The sequence below is a fragment of the Mustela lutreola genome, chromosome 5 (genome assembly GCF_030435805.1).
Source record: "Mustela lutreola isolate mMusLut2 chromosome 5, mMusLut2.pri, whole genome shotgun sequence".
NCBI lineage: Eukaryota > Metazoa > Chordata > Mammalia > Carnivora > Mustelidae > Mustela > Mustela lutreola.
Window position 1 is genome coordinate 7,108,551 of NC_081294.1, and position 25,553 is coordinate 7,134,103.

At 47.8% G+C, this 25,553-nt stretch overlaps 1 protein-coding gene across 9 annotated transcripts in view; it reads right to left on the reverse strand.

Annotated features, from left to right (window-relative positions):
• The window catches only part of SEMA5A (semaphorin 5A), a 466,271-nt gene that overhangs the window by 147,840 nt on the left and 292,878 nt on the right, over positions 1–25,553 (reverse strand). For all 9 annotated transcript variants that reach the window (XR_009353706.1, XR_009353707.1, XM_059173630.1 and 6 more), the window contains 3 exons: positions 24,151–24,213; positions 13,343–13,441; positions 11,549–11,762 (listed from right to left, as the gene is read on the reverse strand). Coding sequence is in view for 7 of the 9 variants with exons in the window: in XM_059173630.1 (XP_059029613.1) it covers positions 11,549–11,762; positions 13,343–13,441; positions 24,151–24,213 (376 nt within the window). In the remaining 2 variants the exon portion in view is untranslated. The remainder of the gene's footprint in view (positions 1–11,548; positions 11,763–13,342; positions 13,442–24,150; positions 24,214–25,553) is intronic.

Below are 25,553 nucleotides of genomic sequence, written 5' to 3' on the forward strand. Positions count from 1 at the left end.
ATAAAAAGTCATGCATTACACAGCATCTTACAAAATAGGTCCTGCCATAAGAGGAAATAATGTTTCATGATAAAGGAACTTTTATTTTATACATTTACTTATTAGCGACCGTGCAGACAGGAGTAAGAGAAGAGATCCATGAGATAAAACATGAGTAATGAGAAGAACAGCTTCAACATTTTGGAGAAGATTCTGACCAGGTAAAACCAGATGGCGAGCATCCAGATGGAAACTTCCATTCTGCCTTCTTTCTAATGTAACATCCCCTGCATCCGTTTGGAGCAACCTTGTGTTTGGTGGTTCAGTCTGATGACTGACCCATCATCGATAATTTCCTGATTCAGAAATATTTGTCCAAATTCATGCCAACAGGTATTGAAGACAGAAAGGAATCCCAATTTGCCAACTCTACAAAAGGCTTACTAGAATCAGAATCTATCATAAGTCCTTTTTTAAGTTAAAAGCCACCTCGAATATACTGGCCAAAGTCCGACTAGATGTCTGGGCATGGAGGCCATGTGGGCTGTGGCTCTGCCCATCCCAGCTTGAAACCCTGGGCTGGAGCATGGACATCTGAATATGCCTTTATCCCGTATGATGTTTTAGGGCACAAAAGACTTATTTTGCCTTAAGGATTAAAGAGACCGGTACGCAGTATGATTCTAATAAATGGTGCCTATAATTATTATTTTGTGACCTACTCTTGATTTCCCTCCTATTTTTTATTTTTTTAATTTTATTTTTTTTTAAAGATTTTATTTATTTATTTGACAGAGATCACAAGTAGGCAGAGTCAGGCAGAGAGAGAGGAGGAAGCAGGCTCCCTGCTGAGCAGAGAGCCCGATGCAGGGCTCGATCCCAGGACCCTGAGATCATGACCCGAGCCGAAGGCAGCAGCCCAAACCACTGAGAAACCCAGGCGCCCCTCCCTCCTATTTTTAAAAAATATTTTATTTATTTATATGAGAGAGAGAGGGAGCATGAGAGGGGAGAGGTCAGAGGGAGAAGCAGACTCCCTGCTGAGCAGGGAGCCCGATGTGGGACTTGATCTCAGGACTCCAGGATCATGACCTGAGCCAAAGACATTTGCTTCACCAACCGAGCCACCCAGGTGCCCTTCCTGATTTCCCTCTTAATTAATTTCTATCTAGTAGGACTCCACATAATGACAGTGAATAATCAAACATGCAAATGTTAAGCTTAAGGGTGACCAAAATTTGAGAACGATACTTGCTGAGTCCAAGCTACTCCACAAACAGGACAGAAGTGAATGAAAACAGTCTTTCGACAGGACACAGTGAGCCAAATTTGTTGATGTCAGTCACTACCAAAACCATCTCCGTATAAATATCTAGATTTCATACCCTCTCTCTCTCTCTGCACATTCTTTCCCTCATTACCCCTACATGAAAATCTACTGCAGAGTGTTCCAAAGTAAACTAATTTCATCAAGGTATTTAGGAAGCATGGATAATTACACTAAAATTAAATTAGATTAAGTACAATGTGGTTTTAAAGCCATTGATATACTAAAGCTTTCCCCAAGATTTCCAGTAAAAGACAGACAGACAGGTGGGTAGAGAACACATGTTTGTATGTGTGTATGTGTATATGCGGGTCTGTGCGTGTCACAGACGTACACACCGTAGGGAGACGGAGACGTGTGTAGGTATATATGGCTCAATACTGCCACCTACTGGCTGTGTGGACTCCATTAAGTTATTTCCCAGCCCACATTCTGCCGTCCTGTTTGAGCGGTGCGGGTAACAACACCCAACACATATCACGGGGAGAATCAAAGGCAAAGAGTGACAAGTGCTCAGCACTCGATTGCTAACCATCAAAATATAGATCACATTTATTCACCTATGTAAATTAAGATATAAATAATAAGCATATACGCATATACAAAAATAGGTAGATTATTAAAACATGCATATCAGTAAACATATCAGTATTTATTTAACAAGCTAAATCATAAACGTTGCATTCTGTATACTAAATTAGGGTCTTTGTTGCTCTCAGCAGATGTGGCACCAAATATGGGGGCGGTGCCGGAGACAGAACCCCAAAGCCCCGGAGCCCTCCTCTCGCCCACCACCCACGGCGGGGGTGTGCGGGGGCAACCGACAGAGCACATGCCCTGGGGACCGAGAGAGGAAAACAAAGCCGACAGACCAGACAGACCAACAAGCCATCGCAATGAGGACAAGAACACTGAAGACCACCGGCGGAGAGGTGAACTTAACAACTGGAGAAGGAAAGGATCAGAGAAAAGGCAGCTGGAAGGCTGGGGGGGACCACCAGGTCAAGAGCAGGAGAGACCACCGCTATGAGGAGACCCCAAGAGTGGCTCGGAATGGAACGAAGCTCATGTCGGAATGAAGGAGAAGGCCAGGACAGCGACCCAGACAGGAGCTAGGACGTCGGCTGCCCCTGGAGGGTCACTGAAGCGTCTGAAAGACAAGCTGATGACCCACGTTCCTGTGGGTGTGGTGATGGCAGTAGCAGGGAAGAGGGGGACGGGCATCACGCGTGTCCTGGGTGGTCAGGGCTGACACTCAGATCCCCAAGTCCTTCACTCATGGAGCCCCCAGCAGAGAGAAAGCCATTGCGTCCAACCAGAAAAGTGCGACCAGCCAACTTGATTCCTTCTTGCTTCCACAGGAATATGACCTCAGGAAAATGTGGTGTTTATGGGGCGCCTGGGTGGCTCAGTCATTAAACATCTGCCTTTGGCTCAGATCATGATCCCAGGGTCTTGGGATGGAGCCCCGCATCAGCCTCCGCGCTGGACGGGAAGCCTGCTTCTTCCTCTCCCACTCCCCCTGCTTTTGTTCCCTCTCTTGCTGTGCCTCCCTCTGTCAAATAAATAAAATCTTAAAAAGAAAGAGAAAGAAAATGTGGTGTTTGCATAGACTTGCTGATTCTAGCCAGAGCAGCCAGTACCAAGGGGACCCGTGCCGTCTCTCCCTGAATGACATCGGCCCTCCCCTATGTGAGGACTCACCCTGCAGGCCCGAGGCTCTCCTCGGACTCTCCCCCTGGGTCTCGGGGAGCTTCGCTAACGGGCGGTCGTCTACACGCTCCACTCAAAGTGTCAAACACCCTTGTGTGTCCTCTCTCGCTCTGCTCCGAGCACCAAGCTTCCCCAACCTTTCCCTTCTCCGGGGAGCATCTACCATATCACGCGCTCCTCGGCTCAATTTGTTCAAACTAATTTCACAAAAATGTATCTTTGAACATTTTCCAAACAGAAAGTTTCCATGGACCATGTTCATTATTTCCCTGATTATATTTTCAGCGCAGTGGTTCACTTCTTTTAAGGATGAATCATTGAGCCTCCAGAATCGTGAATCAAGAGCTGGGCATTCTTTTTCTTTATTTATTTTTAAACTGGCATATTAACATGAATACAAATATTTTAATGTTGATAAAGTAGTTCTGAGGAGGAAGAGGGCAAGATGTGAGAGCTCGCTGGAAAAGGGATCGGGCTGTAAGACTACGCGCTTAGAACGCGTCAACCTGAATGACGGCGTGATCTCTGTCGCCGGAGCTGACCTGGGCCAGGGCAAGACAGAAGCGCACAAAAGAGAGCCAGTGAGCCAATACGTAGCAGTGCATGACCAAATGTGAGAGGCCACTGAGGGGATAGAAAGAGTTTAACAGAACAAAATGGAGACAAATTTACTGAAGCGCACACACCTGGGGATCTTGTAAACAGGATGACAATGTGATTTATGGGCCAAACGGGAGCACTTTTGGGAGGACAAGGAGCAATGTTATAATACTGCCAGGGTGGCATGAGGGACCTCGGGCTGTCACAAGGCAACGGCTCATGATCTCTAGACAATGCCCTGAACCATTTTCCTTCCTGGTGATGAAAGTACTAGAAAATTTCTGTACAATTTGTTATGTTCTCTCTAATGGGATGTAACTTCTCCATGTGGATTTCTGTTTTGTTGGACGCAAATCTGTCTATGACTTAGTGTATCGAGTTGGTGCCTTTGGCCACACAATACCTTGGTCGGGGAGGAACGGCTCATTCGTCCATTCTCTTCGGAAAGGAGCAAACTGAAAGTCCGAGTGACTGACTGGCGAGCACAGAGCTGTCACCACCAGACGGAAGGGACTCTGCGCTCTGTCCCGTTCAGGCATTCAGCACAGAGACCCACCGGTGCACGGCACAGCTTGCCGAGACCGCAACAAGAACCGACTCCTTCCTGTCACTTGACAAACCTCTGTGCCCGTGAAGGACTGTTCTCAATTATGCCACAGGCTCTTCTACTTTGACTCCAGTAGTCTGCATCCATGTCATTGCTTTTTGTAAGTTTCGACCAATAAGGAGACCCTCCTCGCCCTCTCCAGAGTCCCCGCCGCCCCTGTTCTGTGGCAGCTCGTGCATAAAAACGTGGAGCTCGGGACGAGGGAGCCCGCGGGGGCGCCGACCACCAGCTCTGGACTGCGCGTGTCGCAGACGGCCGCTCCCGTGCCCGGCGGCCTCGGGGCTCTGGTGCAGGGGCTAGTTCCACTGATGGCGGCTTGAACGCCTGTAAAACAGGGACAGTGCCATCTCCCTCGGCGGATCTTGTGGAGGATTACAGATGGCACATGTGTGGACTCTCCCATCGACCTGACAAGTTCCAAAGAGCCCCTGCGACCCCAAGAAGATGCTCAGATTGGGTTTACAGCACAATTTCCAACAGACCTGCATCCCACACAAGATGGCCAACCTGCCTGATGTCCCACCAGTTAGAAAAGGTTGTTCTCCGTGCTCAGTCCCATGTCCCCCAACTGCTCGCAGGCTCTATGCCCATGTGACTCACCACCCTAGCGAGCGGAGACCTCATGCGTTAGAGGTCAGACTTAGCCTCAAAGCTGAGGTCCCCAAGAGAGCCTACTGTTCACAGTGACACCCCTCTTAAGCATCTCCCCAGATGCCCATTTAATAAAATATAAAACTAGGGGCACCTGGGTGACTCAGTGGGTTAAAGCCTCTGCTTTTGGCCCAGGTCATGATCTCAGGGTCCTGGGATCAAGCCCCACATCGGGCTCTCTGCTCAGCGGGGAGCCTGCTTCCCTTCCTCTCTCTCTGCCTGCCTCTCTGCCTACTGTGATCTCTGTCTCTTCTCTCTCTCTGTGTCAAAAAAATAAATAAAATCTTAAAAAAAAAAAAGAAAACTAGCTGCTAACTAAGCACTCGTGATTTTTTTTTTTAATTCCAGTTTCCTGAGCTTTTCCTTGATAAAGACTTGACTTTTCCTACACAAACACACTTCAGTTCCTAGGCACCACTTGTCTGTACTTGGCTTGTTTTGTGAGGGCTGCCTCTAATCCATGAATTTCCTGCTCTAGCAAATGTCCATCCAGGGAGCCCCGAGAGCAAAGGGGCCCAGGAGGGAATGTGCTGTGTAGACTGTCAAAAGTGAACTCTCACTGTCCCCAGGACAAGCCCGAAAGAGTGACTCTGGCCGTGCCTGCAGCTCTGGGAGGTGACATCTGCTCTCAGGGGAAGTGCTGAGCTCTCCACGAGGCACCTGTCTTCACGATGAGGAGAAACAATTTCTGCTTGAGTTAAGCACAGAGGGGATTTTCTCCCTCCAAGTAAATTATCTTTAATCCTTAGGAGGTTACTCATTGTATTTTAAAGACCTCAATGAGTCTATTTAAGGCACTGGCAACATCATCGAAGCATTTCGAACCAGGAGAAGTTGAGATTGTTACGAAAAGAGTTCTCCTGGTTAAAACCATAATAGCTCATATGAAATAATATTGTTAAAAAGAGAAGGCCTTTGATGTCAGGTCTGTCTGCTTCCACATGAGGTCATGGTTGAAACCTGTAGAAACAGAAGGAGCTGGGGACCTCATCAGGACAACTCTGTCGACAGGCAAACCCTTCCCCGCAGAGAAGGAAACCCAGCAGTTCAACTAGGGTTAACAAGATGATGTCCATGTAGACTGCCATGCTGACTTCTTAAGACCCATTGATGAATTAGTTTTTCCAAGTTCCTACAGAGGTTTTATTCCCCCCTCTGTGAAAGTATGTATTTCCCTCATAACCTACAAACTGAATTTGCATACTATTAATTTGGAAATGTCATTTTTCCCTTTTTCATGGGTTTATTGTTTCCCCAATTTGATTGCCAATTTCTTGAAGGCGAGTTTTACAGCTCCTCTATTTTAAGCACTGGCCATTAAACATTTATTATCCTGCCTTACAGTAATCATTTAATAAAGGTTATTAATGATGAGTATTTTAATGCATTAAAGCTGTTAAGGTATTTCTCTAAACACATAAATTTGTTTTCAGAGAGATTTTGGCCCAGGGGGATAAATCTGATGTTGAAACTTACATTCATTGTGGAGCACATAACTCAATGTTCCAAATTCCTCCCGAAAAGCACCTAATCGATTGCACTGCGTTTGATAACTGACTAAATCATGGTTGAGACAGAGTCACAGGTGTGACTCGTCTAAGGGAGATGACGAAGGAAGTTTTTTCAGATGTTTGGACCTGAATCAATTTCAAACACATGAATTTATTTATTTCTTTCTTTCTTTCTTTCTTTCTTTCTTTTTTTAAATTCTGGCTTATAATTCCTATGACATGTTCCCTTCGTTTAACAACACCATTCATATTTCTACGATTTACAACATGGGCTTATCTCCTACTCATTCAATAAACGTTGACAGAGCTTCGACTGTGTGTTTCAGACACTGAATGAGACACATGAAGATGGCTCACATACAATCCCTGCCCTTGGAGTATTCATACACTTATGGGGCAAGCAAAGAAGCAATTCCTCATCTAGTAACTCATTTATTCCAAAAATACTGATGAGAGCTTACTACGTGCGCGGCACTGATGCGGGACACATCAGTGAACAAAACACATTAGCTCACCATGGGAAACCTCCATTCTAGAGAGGAAGGAGACAAGCACTGAAGGGCATAGGAGTCAAGGATAAAAGCTGAGCAAGGGAAGAGGGACCAGGAGGGCTTGGATGGGAGAGGGCGCCCCTTCAACTAAGGGGTCGGAGGACGTCTCATTGAAAGGCCGTCTGAGCAAAGACTGGAAGGAGCTAAACCAGTCGGCCAAGTGGAGTTCAGGTCAGGGGAGCTCTTCAGCTAGAACAGGGCCCGCAAACAACAGCCTGAGGCCCATCCCGCCCGCTGGCTGTAAATGAGGCTTCAGGAGCACCAGCCACCGGGAGGGAGGCCGCTGTGAGGGAGGAACTGAACAGCTTCGATGGGGACACCATGGACCACAAAGCTTAAGCGACTGACTCTCTGGCCTTGGCTGATCCCTGGAAGGCAGCCAAGAGCCAGTGGCCCTGTGCAACATTTACGAGGCCAAAGCAGAGGGAGCATGGGGTGGGAAGGAGTCGGGACACAGGATAATGGGAGGCCGTGGGTAGGGCCTCGGCTCTCTCTGCAGGTGGAGTGCGGACTCTGTGGGTTCCCCGCACTATCATGGCCGAGAGCTCCAGTGCCATGCGACGAGCTCACTCCTGTGTAATGCCCAGAAGGGAGGAGCGATCCAGCCGAGTCCCGGGAGCTGAAACTCTAATCGGAGCTAAGGGAGGTGGAGGCCGGATTTGGGAGGAGGCGGAAAACCAAAGGAGGGGAGGACAGCAGAAGGCCGCGCGCAGCCACGCGGTGAGGAAGGCGCGGCGCTGCGGCTGCCCCATGGCGCACACGGGGAACCGCCCACGAGTCGGGGCAGAGCGAGCGAGCGGGCCGGGCCACACACAGCCGAAGACCGACCCACACACAGCCCAGAGAGAAGAGTGGGGCCGTCGCCGGAAACCAGGGGCTGCGCTGGGAGGTGGCAACATTTGAGCATTTGGTGATCAGCCCCGCATCATGGATCCCGCCATCCCCCCCACACATGTTGAAGACTTAACCCCCCCCCCCCCCAGGACCTGCTGCAAACGAGACCTTGTTGGAAATAGGGTCATGGCAGACTGAAGAGGAGGAGTATGGCGGGCCCCTAATGCAGGATGACCAGTGTTCTTACACGAAGATGGCCACGTGAGGACGCAGACAAGCAGAGAGACGAGGCCACATGCACAAGGAGGCAAAGACTGTAGGCATTTGCCACAAGCCAGGAATATCTGGGGCTACCAGAGCTTCAAGAGGCGAGGAAGGGGCCTCTCGTACAAGCTTCAAAGACTACTGCGTTTTTCCTGTATGAGGTAACTAATTGAACCATGGGAAGGGCCCCCTGTGAGTACAGACACATCACTGTATACACAACTCACCACAAGCACCACACTGAAGACAAAAACAGGCCGACCACAGTCGGAAGGCCCTGTCCTCTACACCTCTCTCCTGAGGAGGCAACTCTTTCAGCAAACAAGATTGTTGGCAAAACCCCAAAAATGGCCAAAGCAAAGCAGTGAGTTCTGGTCATGATCATGGGTGAGCAGGTTACGATCCGTGATAGCCCAAGATGAGTAAGTGATGAACCCTCGGCGTTCGCATCCATGAGCGAGTGCCATGAACACCTTCTCAATCATCAGGCCCCAGGCTTTCCACCTCCCCGGAGTGGGAGCTCGCGTGCCCAGGAGACAGCCGCCTGCCGACCCCATGGGGGTGGCCCGCGTCTCCTCCTCATTCGGCAGATCAGAGCCTGAACGTTCTTAACTGGACACACCAGCACCGGGTTTTCAGCACCTGCTCAGCTCTATCAAGAGTAAATCCAAACCTCGGCTCTCTACTTGCTCACTCCGTGTCCTGATTCTCAACCAGCTGAACACTCTGTGGAGAAGATTCTAAGCGCCTCCGTGAATGGGTCTCTAAAATCTCAACAGGAAGTAATACCCTTTTTTGGATACTGCAGAACTAACTTCATTCTCAGCTTGTTTGGGTTTCTTTATTGTTTTTGTCTCATTGAAGGGGAAAGACATCTGCACATTTTTATTTAAAAAGTGGCAGTCGTCGCTAGAGAGGAAGAAATCTGAGGCTAGAGAAAAAAAAAAAAAAATAAAGGGAAGGAATAACAAATACAGCAATAATTTCAAGTAAAGAAAGAACACGACTCCAGAGCACAGTGGGGAACGGAGACCAGGGCATCTGGTCACGAAGCAGATGGGATGCAAAGTAGGGATTCCAGTGAGGTCACGAAGAATACAGGCCCCTGCTTCCCGGCTCAGCAGGTGGGTGAGAAGCAGAACTAAGTGGGGTCAGAGGCCAGAATCTGTCCTGGATGGTCCATCGGAGCCAAAACCAGGGCCAACCAGGAGTTCAGTAGAAGGCACTGACCTAACAAGGCACAGGAGAGGGAAGAAAGGCTCAACATCGAGAACTCTCTGCTCTCTGCCCAGGGAGTGGGGGCCTTCCTTTGTGGGCCAGTGGGGGTGGGCAGGGCTGAGGGCAACAGGGCGAGTCGTTGTCACGGAAATGACGATGACAAGGTGGTTGAGTGCTGACTTTACCACGGTGACCGTGGACTTATGTGCAATGTCTGCACTTGTTGGATTCTACCTACAGGAACAGCAGCACACTTTAGGAAGCTAAAATGTGATGCATTCTGTTGAACGAATAATGGCAGCACGCCGACGGAGACCGGGGTGAGCAGGGTTAGCTCTCCCACCGCCCTTCCCCCATCCCGACTTGCAGACAGAAAGGGGTCCACCCAGAGGTTAATGGAATCAGACCATCTGACCAGCCAGTGGGAATCAGAGTCACATGCAAAGAAACAGTCAGTGTTTTTAACTCATGCTATAATCTGAATTATCAGGGGGCCACTTCTGGGGGGAAAATAGAGAGAGAGATGGTATTCCTAATTAGTTTTTACTTTGCTTTGGACAAAGTCTAATTACAATGCCTTTGGTTGGGGGCAGGTAATTTTGATCTTTAAGTGGAAACTTTGCATGGTCAGTAAAAATCAACAAATGAACAGAAAAAAGAACTTTAAGTTAAACAGAGGAAAGCTTCAGGGCCCAAAGGGGTCTGAAACCAGTTCAACGGAAATAATGTTCAAGAAGAAAAGCTAGTTAGAGCTTCAGTTTAGGAAAACAATTCATGGTGCCCTTTGCAAGGGTGCAGAGTCATTTAAATTACTGGAGAAAGTTGATGAGGATCTTGTTTTCTCCACAAGGGAATCTTTTAAAGGCAACCTGGGGCTGGTTTGACTATATTATTTGGAAAAATGCTTGTGTCGTGTTTATATATATATATATATATACACACAAATAAATGTACATAAATACTAAGCCTAAGCAAGTCGTTCTCAACCAGAGGCATCTTCTCCCCCAGGAGACACGTTGAAATTTCTGGAAATTTTTTTATTGTCCCAACTGGGTAGAGGGGGACGCTATTGCATCTGGTGAGTACAGACCGGCTAGAGACGCTGCTAACCATCCTGTGATAGCCAACCATCATGCGCCACCCACACATCGAAGAATTATCTTTTCCAAAACGTCAATAGTACTGAGGTTGAGAAATTCTCATCGACATTATTAGCCTGTACTTGACAGAAGGTCAGTAAATCTTTGTCAAACTTGAAAGCTCAAAATAATAAATAGGATAGGGCAAGGGCAAGATTTCATCTTTGTGCAAGCTATCAAACAAAGGGATGACATGTGACGCACGTATCTACCTATGACATTGTGCATGTGGTATGTGCACATGGGCATATATGTGCGTGTGCGCACACATGGGTGTGTGTGCAGGCACATTCATAAAGGCACATACACACACACGAAGAGCTCGATTCCAGCTGGCATACCTCCCTCAGGACATGGTACAAAGTCAGCCCCTATTCTGACTGCTTAGTGAGCACATGACCAATTTCCAGTCCAAGACTGAAAGGACATCTTCTGGGGGTTTGGGGTTTTGGGTTTCTTGAAAAAAAAAGAAAAAAAAAGACACACGGAATCTGGCTTCTGTTGCTGGATATCATCACACCTGGGTACAGTGCCTGAAACTGCATGAGAGATTCTGCGCTCCCAGCGGGGTCAGTCCAAGGACCACACTGCCAGAATGTGGACGGCGGAGCGACCAGGGATGCTCACGCCATCGAAGTAAGTAAATCCAAGTAACGTGCACCCCAATGCCCTGGGTATGTGACTTGAGACTTTTTTAAAACTGATCAAGCTCTTTGGAGCTACCCGTGGCCCAACACAGTCTGCTACCCAGTGTCTGACAATTTTCATGAAGTGCTAGTCATTTCCTGCTTTTAGATCTATGACGAGAAGTTACGGAAGAATGCACACCAATCTACAGATAGCTGCAATAAGACATCACATTTCCTGAACTTCGGACAACAGCGTAAAAACCAGCTTAAGTCTGACGCGTGGTCATGTCAACGTTAGCCCTGTTGTTGCTGTCCCCAGCGTTGACAGCGTCACTTCCCTTCTACTCCGAAAGAGCTCCTTACAGACGCCCGTCCACACTGATGTACAAAACAAGTGACATTCTGATTTGTTGAGGAATGAAGAAATTGTTTCTCTTCGGAAGTGGCGACAGCTTGCTTTTGAGTACCAGTCACCAGGAGCTACAGACAAACGAGGTGGGGGCCGGCCGTGACCGGCAGACTCACCATTGAGCCATTTGGAGTTATACTGCGCCGTGCGGAGTGGAGGCAAGATGCCCAGGCTCCGGTAAATGGCGGGATCCCGTCCCGGAAAGTCCATGGCTGTGGCGGCGTACAGCTCCCCGCCGGCCGTCAGAAGAGCCGTGGAATTGTGCTGGGGACTGTAGGGGCAGCGGGCCATGCCACTGATCTGATCATGGATCTCGGTCAGGTTATTCAACTGCGGGGGAAGAAAGGAGAGACGAAACCAATTACCCCCCATGAAAGCCTGAGATCAGCTGAGCCCGACTCGCAAATGACACACGTGTAATGAACTCTCTGGGGCTTAGGACAAGCCGTGACAGAGGTGTGCACTCTGACTCTGATGGAAACACCCTGCGGTGTACTTGACAGGAGGAGCCACCAATCAATCACCCCTCCCGCCTCCCTTCGAGCTGCCAGAACTCACATCATTACACCCCCCCAGAAACTGCAATAAGATGATTGTACGTGGGTCCCACTGGTCATGCATGGGCACTGCAGACTTTCCACATCAATAAAGAAAACTTCAATATTGAGAGAAACAGAAACCACAATTAGATTACATGCAATTTTATCACTGTAAGGGAATTAAAATGCTATAAAGAGCCCCAAACTGTGCTCCCAGATAAAGATGCGTGCTACTTCGGACTGCATAGCCCAAATTTCCGAGACTTTATTTTGTCAGTTTTCAGACAGCCCACGCGGGGTCCTGTAGGCTTCTGGTGTGAACCCCGCTTCTCAGATGCTGGATTCTCAACTGATCCTTGAATGAGAAGAGTTCCACGGGCTTCTTTGTTCTGACCTGGGTGGTAGCAGAGCACAGAGGCCACACAGGGCCTCCCCACACACTGCTCACTGTGCCCTCAGTCAGCTCCAGGCCAGCCACTTCAATGCTTTATACCTCAAACTCTTGTTGAAAACAACAGGGACCCAAAAGGTAAATACCACATGGGGTAGAGAACCACCAGTCAAGTCGGTGTGAAGCGTTGAGAACAGGGCGTGACACCGAGGGCTCTCTGTGGGCAGCACTTCCCATCCTCCTCCTCATCCTCCCTGGATTTCCAACAACTGCCAATTCGGTTATTGGAAAATATTGCAGATGATCGAGTCAAGCTTTGAGAGAAGTGATGCCACCGGGAGATCGACATCACACTCTTTCTTCATCCTGCTCCCCGCGGAACATCTAATCCCTATCTCGAGTCAGGAAGATGTCACGAGAGCTCCGAGGACCCCACGATCTACAGGTGTAAGGTGCAGATGCCAGAAAGTCCCCGCCAAAAAGGGCAGGTGAGAAGAAAAGGGAAGAGGCCAGGGTGGAACTTAGCTCTGCCCGGGGTTCGGGCTTCATGTGTTGGCTGCCTTTCGTTTTTCTGACATTGCTCTTACCCAACAGGTCAAGTGCATTTTCGTCATTTGGACTATGATTTTAAGGCCATTTAATACTTGTCGGCATCTCTACAGTAAACCAGGCTAAAGGAAGAGTATGTTGGGGATTACTGTTGAGGATCACTGGTGGGGAAAAGCTGGCAGAAACAGTTTAGAAACACACTGAAGTTGAATGAAACAAGCCGAGTTCCTTCCAGCTCTTTGTAGCCTGGTCAGGGTGATTAGTAATAAATCAATACCTCAAATATTTATTCCATTTGGAAAAAAAGACGTTTTCTTTGATTGAAAAAACAACTCCTTCGAGAATGGAAATGCATGTAAAACTACAGCTTTAACAGAATGTTTGGATTTTCCTGGTATTAACTTCTGTCGAGGTTTGAGATGAAGACCTACCGAGCGGTTGGTGCAGACAGGCGTGAAGGCGTTGGTCCCGCAGGTAAATAACCGGTCGCCACCCACCAAAAGCACCCGGATGTAGTTCTGACATTCCTCCTGGGGGGAAAAATATCACACAAAACATGTTAACCAGCCTGAACCCAAGAGGAATGAATGGCAAATGTGATTCAATTTTGACTGGCTGATAAATTATATGGTAATTGACCACTAAAAACAAAAACAAAAAGCCTTAGATATTGACGCCCCCAAAACAATAAAACTATTAAATAATCTGACCTTCTCTACCTGCACACTTGTTCAATAGAAGGTATTTATGAAGATAAACATACACATTCAATTAAAACCTCAAAGCATGTATCTTTTTTTGATGAGTGTGGTTTCATTTTTAACTGTACCTTTTAACGGTGCAAACCTGAAATCACCTTCGATATGTGTTAAGAGAATGAATAAAAGGAAACTACTGGATGCCCCTCATGAAAACCTGTCTTAGAAAACTTTCCAGGACTTTGAAAAAAAAAAAATGTTACAAATGCTTCTCCAAATGCCAGGATCACATGTGAAACTCTGTAAACAATTTGGAACAAGTTTGAGACAAACTTTTCAAAGTGCTTTCCTATAGGTAGTGAGAATCTATAAACTTTTTTTTTTTTATTTTTTGATGGAGAAATCAAAGTGTAACTACTAAGGAAAGGATGTCCAGAACATGTGGGAGAAACCCCAGGCTGGGTGAAAACCCAGAGTTCAATGTGTTTTGTGCTTGCAAAGCATGCATAGAAAATTTGGGCACTGTCATCGTCGTGTGTGGACTTCTGAGCCAGAAAGCTCCTCATTCATTCAGTAAGCATTTACTGGTTAACTATTCTTTGGTCGACATTGTGCTACAAGTCACAATCTAGGCACTCAGCAGAAAATCAAAATACGGGGCCATAACAACTACTATGGAGTTGTGCAGAGGAGAATATTACTACCTCCAGAGGGAAGGGGATGGGAAGAGATAGAGGAAGGCTTCCCAGGAGGAGACATCCAATGCAGGTTTTAAAGGAAGGATAGAGGGCGCCTGGGTGGCTCAGTGGGTTAAGCCTCTGCCTTTGGCTCAGGTTATGGTCTCAGTGTCCTGGGATCGAGCCCCACATCCCTGCTCTGCGGGAAGTCTGCTTCTCCCTCTCCCTGTGCTGCTCCCTCTCTCTCTCTGTCAACTAAATAAATAAAATTTTAGAAAAAAAAAAAAAAAAAGGAACGATAGAGTTTAGTGAGGCTCCCGGAGGAAGTGCCCTCTGACACTTACAGAATTTCATGACTTAAAAAGGAAAAACACATCCCAGGTGGAGGGAGTGGGCTGTGCCGAGGCATCTGACTCGAGAATGAGGTGCTTTTGTCATATGCGGAGGAGGTCACACATACCCTGCATAGACAGGGGCGGGCTGTGCCCGGTGAATTTGAACTTTACTCTGAATGTGAAGGGACTCGCTACTTGTTTGTGAAGGGATTCGTTATTTGTTTCTCTGCGTGATGTCTGACCTGACCCAACGCTGAAGGGCCGCTCAGTGTAGAAGCTAAACTTGAGATAGGGAGATTTCAGGTCAGGAGAGAGACAAGGGAACCCCTTCCTTCACTGGGTCCCTTGTCCTTTAGTGCCCAAACCGGGCAGGGGGTGCGGTAGGGCATGGCGAGAACACAGCGAACCAACAGAACGTGGTGAGGAGCCGACCAAGTGGACAGAGCCGATGTCACACGACCCCCAGTGGTCCCCATGGCCCACTGCCCCGTGGAAGGAGCTCCGCCTTTGACGCATGACAGCGCTCTCTTCCATCAACGGAGCCCCGATCTCCATGCCCTGCTGATTTGCCGTCATTCAGTCTGCTTGGGGGCCTAGCCATGAGGATGACCAAAAGAGCTAAGTTTGGGGATTTGCTTTTTAAATAGGAAGTCAGATGTCAGGGACGGTAATTCTCCCAAAACCAGAGCCAGCAAGGATAGTAACAGATGACCCCTGGCTGCCAATCTGAACACGCAAGGAGCAGAACAAGAAAAGGAACAGAAGCTGGAAGCGCGGTATCAGAAGGGAGAAATGAAGGCCAACAGAGGCAGCGCCTGGGCAGCTGAGAAAGGCCCACCCGCGGGCGGAGGCTGGTTCGGTTCTCCTCCGTTTTGTTTTTATGACTTGGGAAAGGGCAGAAAGTTCGAAGGAGAAAGAACAAAACAAGACTTCAAAGAGACACACGGTTATATCCCTTTCCCTGCTTGAGGAGGACACAGAGGAAGGGCGAGGTGGCCCGGCCACGTCGGGGAACACGGGGGCACAGGGGTCTGCAAACACAGCATAAAGGCCTAAGGCCTCAGCATGTCTGAGGGAGACTCCAAGGAGACATCCTGGAGCACAGAGGGAGCTGAGAGTCTTCGTGCCTAAACGTAAAACAGACGCAGAAATGATGCTAAAATCATTAACAGTTGGGGAGAGAGGGGATTTTGTGGACAGGGGATATCATTTATTTTCTGTTGTGCTTTTAAAACTCTTTTAAGAAGGAGTCTAAGACGTAAAAGAACTTTTTGTTGTCGTTTAAAGCAAAAGACTGACACAACGTGCTGGAAGCAAGCCTATATCTATGGACACAGTCGAGGGTAAGGTAGTTCAAGATCCCACCGAAAGATGGTGTCTATAGACCTGGGGAGAGAAAGCAAGTGCCTCTTATCAGTCTGCAAAGGGTAACAATTGAGATAACAAAATGTGTTTATCTTTATTTCCCAAAAGAAGACAAAGGGAAAATCTGACTGAGGCCCTTAACATTCATGAAGATCCATCACCAACTTGATGGAGAACTGAAGTGCAGTTAGGGACGGTGGGCACCAAGAAGCAGAACTGTACTGGACAGGCAGGACAAATCCAACCTGAATATTTTTTTTTTAGTCTTTGAAAAAAGTAAATACGGGAGGGCACACTGTTATTTCAATTGGAACAGAGAACTAGAACAAGCCTGTTTCAGTACTCAGGACCAGCAGAGAACACACCGGGCAGCTCTATTGTCTGAGAAGGGTCATGTACCCAGGGACCACCAATGGGCTTCCCTAGCTCTTCCAGTGAGTCTGCAGGGCAGGGTGGGCGAAGAGGAGGGACCAGGATGATCAGACAGGGAGGCCTATGCCATCTTGTTCTCAAGGACAGAGGGCAGACCCAGCTCTGTCGATCCGAGTTGCTTGTGACATATGGGACCTGACCAGAGTCGTGCTTTCGAGGAGTCCAGGATGCAGGCTGAGATGCACTGGGGACGGAGAGGAGGACAGGAAGAGGTTGGCTTATCACCAACGAGGCTAGGACAAGGCATGCTCGCTCCTCGTGTCCTGTAAGAGGAACCTTTGGAGGTGGGTATACTTGTGTGTTTCTTCTTGACAAGAGGTGAACTCCTTTGCCCAGAGTCTGGCTCCGATCAGCTCAGAGCTTTCCCGTTCTCACTCCCTTCAAAGTCTCCTCATGTTTAATTCAAAGACTGCTCCAACGGATTCTAGAAGCAGTCTGGGAGCGAGTCCTAAACAAACAGATGCATTTAAAATAATGTTTTTTAAGAGAAACTGGGGTAAGTTCACACAAAACAGAATGTAGACCATATTGGAATGGAAGTAGAGATACTTAGCTTTTGAACAGCAGATAAATCTAGGAATCAGAGTCAAAATTAAGAATGAAAGGATGTGTTGGGGTGTCTGGGTGGCTCAGTGGGTTGAAGCCTCTGCTTTAGGCTCAGGTCATGATCTCAGGATCCTGGGATCAAGCCCTGCATCAGGCTCTCTGCTCAGTGGGGAGCCTGCTTCCCCCCCACCCCGCCCCACCGCCTGCCCCTCTGCCTACTTGTGATCTCTATCTGTCAAATAAATAAAATCTTAAAAAAAAGAGAGAGAGAGAGAGAATGAAAGGATGTGGCCTAACGGCCAGGCTCTGTAATCATGTCTCCTGCTGGTGACGAGCCTACGACCCAAATTCTCCTGTGGAAAATCTGGTGGATCGTGCTGTCGATCACTGCTACAAACATGACGGTTCCCGGGTTATTTAAACGTGCAGAAGGACCGGCTGGGACGGCTTGTTTGAAAATACAGGCATGATGCCCACGTCCCTTTAGCAGATCCTGGTATAGGTTTGTCCTATAAATCAACTTAGCTAAGTGTCTTCGAGTTTCCTTTTCTCATCTAAGAATTTTCTTTTATCACATTTCTGCATCTTGAAAACGGTTTAAGGGAATTTGATGAATTCTGGTTTTCCAAGAAGTCACCGTGCTCATTTCCAAGGCCGCCAGCAGCCAGCCACCACGCGGCTTCTGTTGTAGATAATGAGAGTCATCGATCCACATTTTGATAACACCGCTTGAATATGAAAACGACCCGCGTGTGCCTGCGATCCCACAGGCGGGTCAACCTGTCCTTGACTTGGAAGCACTTCTTATTTGGATTGATAGCAGAATGAGGACTTGCTGACTCACTACAAGAGCTTCGAGACAGAGGCAGGCCAAGGCCCACTTGGTCTCAAGGACACATGGCCCTGAGTCCGGATGGAAAGCACATGCTGTAAGGACCTTTCTCTTAATGAATTCACTGGTTTTCCCCTTACAGCGTTTCATCCTCCACCCCACCCCCCAAGACAGGTATGTTCTGCTTGAAGAGAGGCTGTAACTGTGTAGAAAGACGATCTGGAATCGGGATCGATGTCTCAGCAATGTCATTCCGTCTTCATTAGAGGGGGGAAGGAGGGCTGGCAGCCAGACGGCGCCTGCGCCCAGCACAGCGCTCCCACCGAAAGCAGCGTCTCCCTTAGTCACGCATCACCTCGGCGAGCCCCCCGATCGCCGAGGAGCAAGGCAGGGCGACGGCCCGCGCCTCTCGTGCTGAGTGTGCACTCACGGAAGCCGCGGTCACCAGGTGAGTCTCGGGAAACGGCATCGCCCCATCAGATGTAAATGTATGTATGTGAGACGTATGTACATACGAGCCTTCTAGGTAAGAGACACGTGTATTACATACGTATATATGTACGCACAGATTACAGAAGTTTATTTTTTTAAGAGTTTATTTGAGAGAGAGAGAGAGTGCACGAGCATGTGCAGGGGGAGAAACAGAGGCAGAGGGAGGGGGAGAATCTCAAGCAGACTCCGTGCCCAGCTTGAAGCCACACTCGGGACTCGCTGCCACAACCCAAAATCATGACCTGAGCCGAAATCGAGAGACAGATGCTCAACTGACTGAGCCACCCAGGTGCCCCCAGACTACCTAAGTTTAAATAAATATATAGGCATGTTGTTATAGTCCTATTTATTTCTAAATATGTATTTATATATCTGGATATATATTTATATCTTATATATATTTAGATATTAGATATATTTAGATATATATCTAAATATATCAATGTACATATATAAAAATACATAGCTGTAAGTACACAATATGTATATCAAATTGATCGTACGCTATATAGTGCACAGGGTATAGATAACGCATATTTATTATGCATCTATTTACATAATGTCACTATTTTCAACTGAACTCCATGGGAAACTTGTAGGGGACACCTCAATTAAAAAAAAAAAACAAAAAACGAATCTTCTTGCACAGAATCTCCATTGGTTGTTAGTGTCCCATCTGAAGAATCCTCCATGTTTGCAGTAATTACATCAAATAAATCCAGGTCTGCAGGGTGTGGCATGCATTGACTCAAGAATTCCAAACACTGGCACTTCTGGTGAATATGTCCAGCTGTGTGCCCCACCCACCCCCCCGCAGGCCACCAGGTTCCCAGGCAGGACGCAGTCATGGTGGCTTCCCCCCCCCCCCCCCCCGACGTCTGGAGCTCACCACCCTCCTTGCAGAGCTGGACAACATGGCAAGCAGAACCCAGGAGAACCACAGGCAGAACAATACACAGAGCCCTGGATTCTGATCAAAACTGTCCCACGAGAGAGCAAAATAATTCTAGGAACTTGGCGTCAAAAGTACTGAAATGAGATGATCAAGAAAGGTCCAAGAAAGAAGCAAAAGCGCCAAAAGGCACACAAAGCAGCTCCTCACCACCCCCCAATCCTCCCACCGCCCACCCCCAGAGCTGGTGTCTTTCCCACAGGGCACCGGGCAGGGCGGAGGCTCAGACACAATGACCCCAGACAGACAAGGGACTGTTGTTCGCACGCAGGAGAATCGACCATTTATGTTTAAAATGATATTTGTTTACAAGACATTTAAATAATTCTTGAAGTGGGTTTCTGTAATGCTATTTTGAAAAGAACTCAATACGACAGATTTTACTATAAAAAATTTTTGAATACCTAAAAACAGGCAGTTCTGCCCCCTTTAACGCAGGAAATGTTTGAGGACTTCGTAGGCAGAGTCCCCCTCTTTCCCCAAAATGAACTGAAAATTTTATAAATAAAACTGAACTCCAAGCTCACAGAGAACTGGCAGTCTCCGCACCTCCTTTCTCCTCTGAACGGGCCCAAATCAAAGATCTGGTGACATCTTCTTGACCTGAGTCCCTGAACTCTCCGTTTAATGGACTACACGTGAAACGGTGCCTGTGTGGGTCCCAGCACCCCAGGGAAACAAGAGCAAATGTGTCATCCGTCTCCTCCCCTGCTCTGCAGCCGGCTGGCCGAGGAATGCTCCCCGCAGGGTGGCGAGTGGGCCCGGGGCGCCCCAGCCCGCAGGCTCAGCCCCCTCGCCCTGCCCGGCATTCCGGGCTGGCAGGCCCCGCACTGTGTGCGGCAGCCCGGACCGCTGTCTGCGGCGCAGAGGAAAAAACACGAGCTCCGCCAAGATGGCTGGCATTTTTCTCATGTTTGAGATGTCACATTTTGCATTATTCTTTTGATTTCAGGGAGAAGGGAAACTTTGTAATTCTGTGTCAGCTGTCCTAAGACTACTGCACAAACAAAAAATAGGAAATCGCTGAATTCTCATTTCTAAACTTGTGGCTGGTAAGAAAAGCCTGAAATGCACTCCCCAAACAGAGGTTAGAGCCGCCCCCCTCTACCTGTGAGGACCTTCCAAGACCCCAGGGGATGCCTGAACTACACCTTGGATAGCACCAAGCCCTACATACGCTATGATTTTTCCTATTCATACCAGACCTATGGTAACGTTTAATCTGTAAAGGAGACACAGTGAGAGATTACAACAACAAACAATTAAACAGAACCATTCTAACCTCCCTTGGGACTGTGGCCGACCGCGTGCAGTGGAAACTTCCAGAAGCAAGACCATGGATAAGGGGACTGCTCTAGTGAGGCTGACTCTATGCAAATGTTTTCCGATTTGGGCCCTTGAACTGTCAGAACGGAGAAATTTGGGTTGTCTGAATTGGGACTGGCCCTGGGGCAGGCGGTGTTTGGCCTGGCGGCTTCTTTTCACAGGAATGGCCATGTCTCCTTCTCTTCCGTGTGCCAGAGGCTGGCTCAGGCCCCTCACCTGACGGCTACTGCGTCAGATGCCACTTGGGGGGACGTCGCTCTCTCCTTACAGCGCCCGTGTGTGACTCCGTCTCCATCTGCCTCAATCTACGTTTGCGAAAAAATTCCCTCTACAAATGCAGTTTCAGTCAATCTATAACGACTGAGACTTGCCATCATTTTTAACCCGTTAAAACCAGAAACTGGTGGTACATGAAGGACATTTTATTTGCTCGTGTTTGTTTCGCTCGTTTTCCTTCTGTGTCTCAGAACACTCAGCGGAGGGCAGCTTCTGTCAATCGAGTGTCCGTCACCCAGTGGAATGAAAGATGCTCTTCACTATTTGTTTCTGATGTTCACTGTCACAAATGGTCACCGCTTCAGGCAAAACAGGGGTCAGCTTTGATCCAGCAGAAACAACTCCTCTCTCCAGGCAGTAACGACTTCCGAGTAAAACGCTACCGCTCTGATTCTTTGAAGCCACTGACTGATTCGGAGACCATCAGCAGGAGAAGTGTTCTATGATTACATAAATAACCAGATGTTTTCCTAAATGATATAAGGAACACGGGAGCCTCATGTCCAGAGAGAGGAGGAAAATAGATATTGTTGAAAAAAGTCTGTGCAACGAGGGAATGTGATCTAGAAGAAATGAGAACCACGTGACATGGACCATGTAAGAGTTGCGTTTGGAGAAATACAGTAGGGTCTTCACCACGTCGGTGTCTGGCCATGTCTGGAAACATTTTTGGTTGTTTTTGGGAGAGAGGTATTGCCAGCATCTCTTGGGGACCTGGGGATGCGGCTACACATCCCCAGTGAACAGGACAAAGACCCCACAACTAAGAGAGATCGGATCCCGAACATCAAGAGTGAGGAGGCTGAGAAACCCTGAATTAGTGAGGTTCACCACCCTGGTGTGGGGCTCACGTGCCTGGTCACTCCTCGGAGGAGAGTGGGGTTACCCTTCCAGCTTGGGCTGGGTCCTGGGCTCAACAGGAAACCCTCAGGCCCAGCTCCCAGCACAGGGGCCCGGGTGGTGTAATGAAAAGGCAGCAGGACAGGGAAAATACAGAAGGCTGTTGGTAACTGGTGCACTCGGAGGTGCAGCAGGGCCGGGAACCCCTGCAGAGAAAGACACAAGTCCCGGGGGGTAACTGGGGGAGGCAGGAGGAACGTGGACTAGGCGGAAGCAGGGGGGCCGCTTGAGAAGGGGCCCCTTGAAAGTAGGGTAGGAAGGTCGGAAGGCCTGGCCACCCCACGGGGCCGGGTTATACCCTGTTCAGAGATGGGCGCTGAGGTGGGCATCCAGAAAGTTTGTTGCTGGGTTGCCCAAAACCAAATTGTGCTTATTGGCATGTGCACAGATCCAGAAGAAAGAGGAGAAGGAAGAGCCAAAATACCAGAAATAAAAGAAAAGATAAAGACAAAAAGAAAAGGGAGAGGAAAAGCCAGGAGGGAAAAGGAGGCACGTCCACGGGCACGGGCACGCTGGGAGGCGCCAAGTTGTTAGGCAAAGGGGACCACCAGGGCATTAGAAGCTCAGAGAGAAAGGTCAGTGCTTTCTGCCACCAGAAGGAAAGACATTTTGTCTTCCCCCTCACTGCGCCAGCCGATTCTGCCTCTCTCTCCACACTGCAACAAGGTGGTCTTGTCTGAAGAACTCCCCCGGCGCTGCTGAGCGGGAAACAAGGCTTCTGGGACCTCACGACATGCACACGTTCCAGGAAGGAGAAGACAAACCACAGAGAAAGCCCCTTCTCAGGGTTTTACACATAATTCATCCCAACTCTGTAAAGAGAACTCATTCGTTACCGATCCTTTATTTTGTGGGGCATTTTCGGAGACAGTGTTCCGATTTTTTGTAACCTGGTGCTGTCTTGACATCTTCTTGTGTCTCTGACGATTTATCTCAGAAGCAGTTTCTGAGGTTAAAGCTTTCTCCGTAAATTGTCTTCATCAATTTCCGCCTGCTTTCTTTCTTTCTGCATCTCCAGGTGTTTCCCTGGATACTGCACTTTCTGCATTTTCTTCTTTCCCCCTCCTTCTTCCCAGCTCTTTATTCAGTTTTGGAAAACCCAGTGGCTGAGTTTGCCGAGACCAGCCTCCGTGTCTGACTCTCAAAACGGTTTAGTTAACTGGGAAACGGGCAGTGAACTTGGGTAAAATAAAGCACATACATCTTTTACCCACACAGATGGCGTGAAGGCCTTTGACCAGTGTCCACTTCCTGCATTTCGTCGATCTTCCCCAGGCTCTCGGCTCTGGACTCACATTTTCACAGGGAGCCCTACTTGGGGTCCTTTGTGCATCTGCTTTCTTCTGTGATCCAAAGTGGGATTCACACTGGAAAGGTTCATGCTTATAAAGTAAGGCCATCGCTCTCAGAACAAGACAGAATGGACCTCTGCCCCAGCGGCAAACAAATGTCCTCAAGAAGGTCCAGCGTAACTTTCTCGGAGCCAGATTTCCCTGGATGGAAGAATTCTGCTCTTTTTCAGCCCTCCACCCTCTGGAAGCAAGTCGACAAGGGCACAGTCGCTCAGGAAACGCATTTCCAATCTGAATTAGAAACTGTGCTTTCCTTGGGAACTTGGGGATGCGGATTTTCACATGGAAAGAGTGGAGGTGGGTGCAGGAGAGAGAGGGGGAGTTTATAGAGATGCTGAGATGAATTAGAAAGAAGTATCATTTTTGATATAAAGATTTTACTTATCATATATAGTCACTTTATGGAACTAGCTCGAAGATATAATTAGGGGAAATTAAAATGTTATTTTTAAAATTCAAGCTCATATTTTTCCAAATGATATCACAGCCTAATGATTCCATATCTTAGCCTAGTGATTAATGGTACAAATCAGATCTGCTCTTCTATTATGAATCCTTTTTGAAAACTGTGGTTAATCTTAGTTTAACGTTAAAACCTTGAGAATTTACTATACATATATTTTTGTCTGTTTCCTTAAAGATTCTATTTATTTGAGAGATGGTTAGAGAGCATGAGAGAGCAAGAGGGAGAGAGAGACTACTAGCAGGGGGCAAGGGTAGAGGGAGAAGGAGACCCCCCACTGAGCAGGGAGTCTAACGTGGGACTCGACCCCAGAGCCCTGGGATCATGACATGAGCCAAAGGCAGATGCTTAAGCAACTGAGCCACCTAGGCACCTGACATATATTTTGTAACTTGCTTTTTTATTTTCTGAATTACAAGGTACCATCAGGAACAGCCTTCATATTTTTTTTCAACGCCACATGTGACTTTTTTTTTTTTTAATTTCTTTTCAGTGTTCCAGAATTCATTGTTTATGCACCACACCCATATTAAAATGCTTCATGTATAGTCCTTCTAAACGGTGGTGAGCATGCATTTCCGCGTGCTCCTTACCTTGGACTTGCCCTTGCTGTAACAGGCCTTCTTGGTGGCTTCATCACACTCCCACTCCACAGCCTGTAGGAAACACCAAAATGACAGCGACTGTTACAGTTCTGACTGAATCAAAGGAGACAAATAATAAGGCTCTGGTAATCAGATTCGGCAATGTGGCCACCCCGTGGAACCGATGTTTTCATACAAACATAGAATTTACACTAAATTTATGAAATTCACTCATAGGGGCTTCTAATTTTCTTTGAAATCGAAGCATTTTAAAGGACTTGCCCCCAAGTATGTGTATTTAAGCAGAAGCAGTGTGATATTTAGATGCCTGTAAGAAAGGCCCATGCAGGGAGTTGATGGCTATTGTCCTAATTATTGAAAGCATCCCTTTGGTGAAACCACAGGATAGATCCACAGCACGCTGAAAAGACAAGCCCTGGACCAAAAATGATGTAAGCACTCAATGAGACATGTGTATCTTCTGCTTATCGTAGGTCATTTATCTATATTCAAAGATAATGGAGCGAGGATGATTTTGTACCACCTCACTCCCAAGATCTATATGCAAATGGTGAGGAAAGAGCTCATGCAAAGAGCGCATCTGTACTGTACACAAGACCGTAATTTTCACACTCGCAGGACCTCTGACTCAAGAGTTAGACCACAGCTCACGAATATGGTTTCCCAAATGTTCCGAACCTGACTCACGGCGATCAAGTCCACGTGCATCCCCTCACATCTGCTGCTGTCTCATATAGGGCAACTGTGATTGGCTGACATAGTTCACAGCGCTGACTTCATGGGAAGAAATGATGCCTACAAACACTAACGATCTATACACTGAGATTGTGAATCCCTTCTTGGAACAAATTTAAGAATCTGAGCTGTTTATCTTTTGTATTATTATATGGAATGTGGATTTGTGTTTTAGCTTCCTACCAGAGCTGGAATTCCAAAGACTTTAGGATTTCTGAAGGACCAGTTAAATCATTATCAGAAAAAAATTTGTTTTTAATTTGTGTTTTTTTGAGAAAGACGGAGGGGGGGAGAGCGAGAGAGCGAGCGAGCATGAGCAGGGTGACGGATGGGAGGGGCAGAGAGAGAATCTTAAGCAGGTTCCTAGTTCAGTGCGGGGCCCAATATAGACATGATCTCACAACCCGAAGATTCTGACCAGAGCCAAAGTCAAGAGATGTATACTGGGGTGCACTGGGGACACCAGGTCACTCAGTCGGTTAAGCATCTGCCTTTGGCTCAGGTCATGATCCCAGAGTCCTACGATCGAGCCCCACATTGGGCTCCCAGCTCAGCAGTGGGTCTGCTTCTCCCTCTCCCACTCCCCCGGCTTGTGCATGTGTGCGCTCTCTCTGTCAAATAAATAAATAAATCTTAAAAAAAAAAAAAAAAAAAGG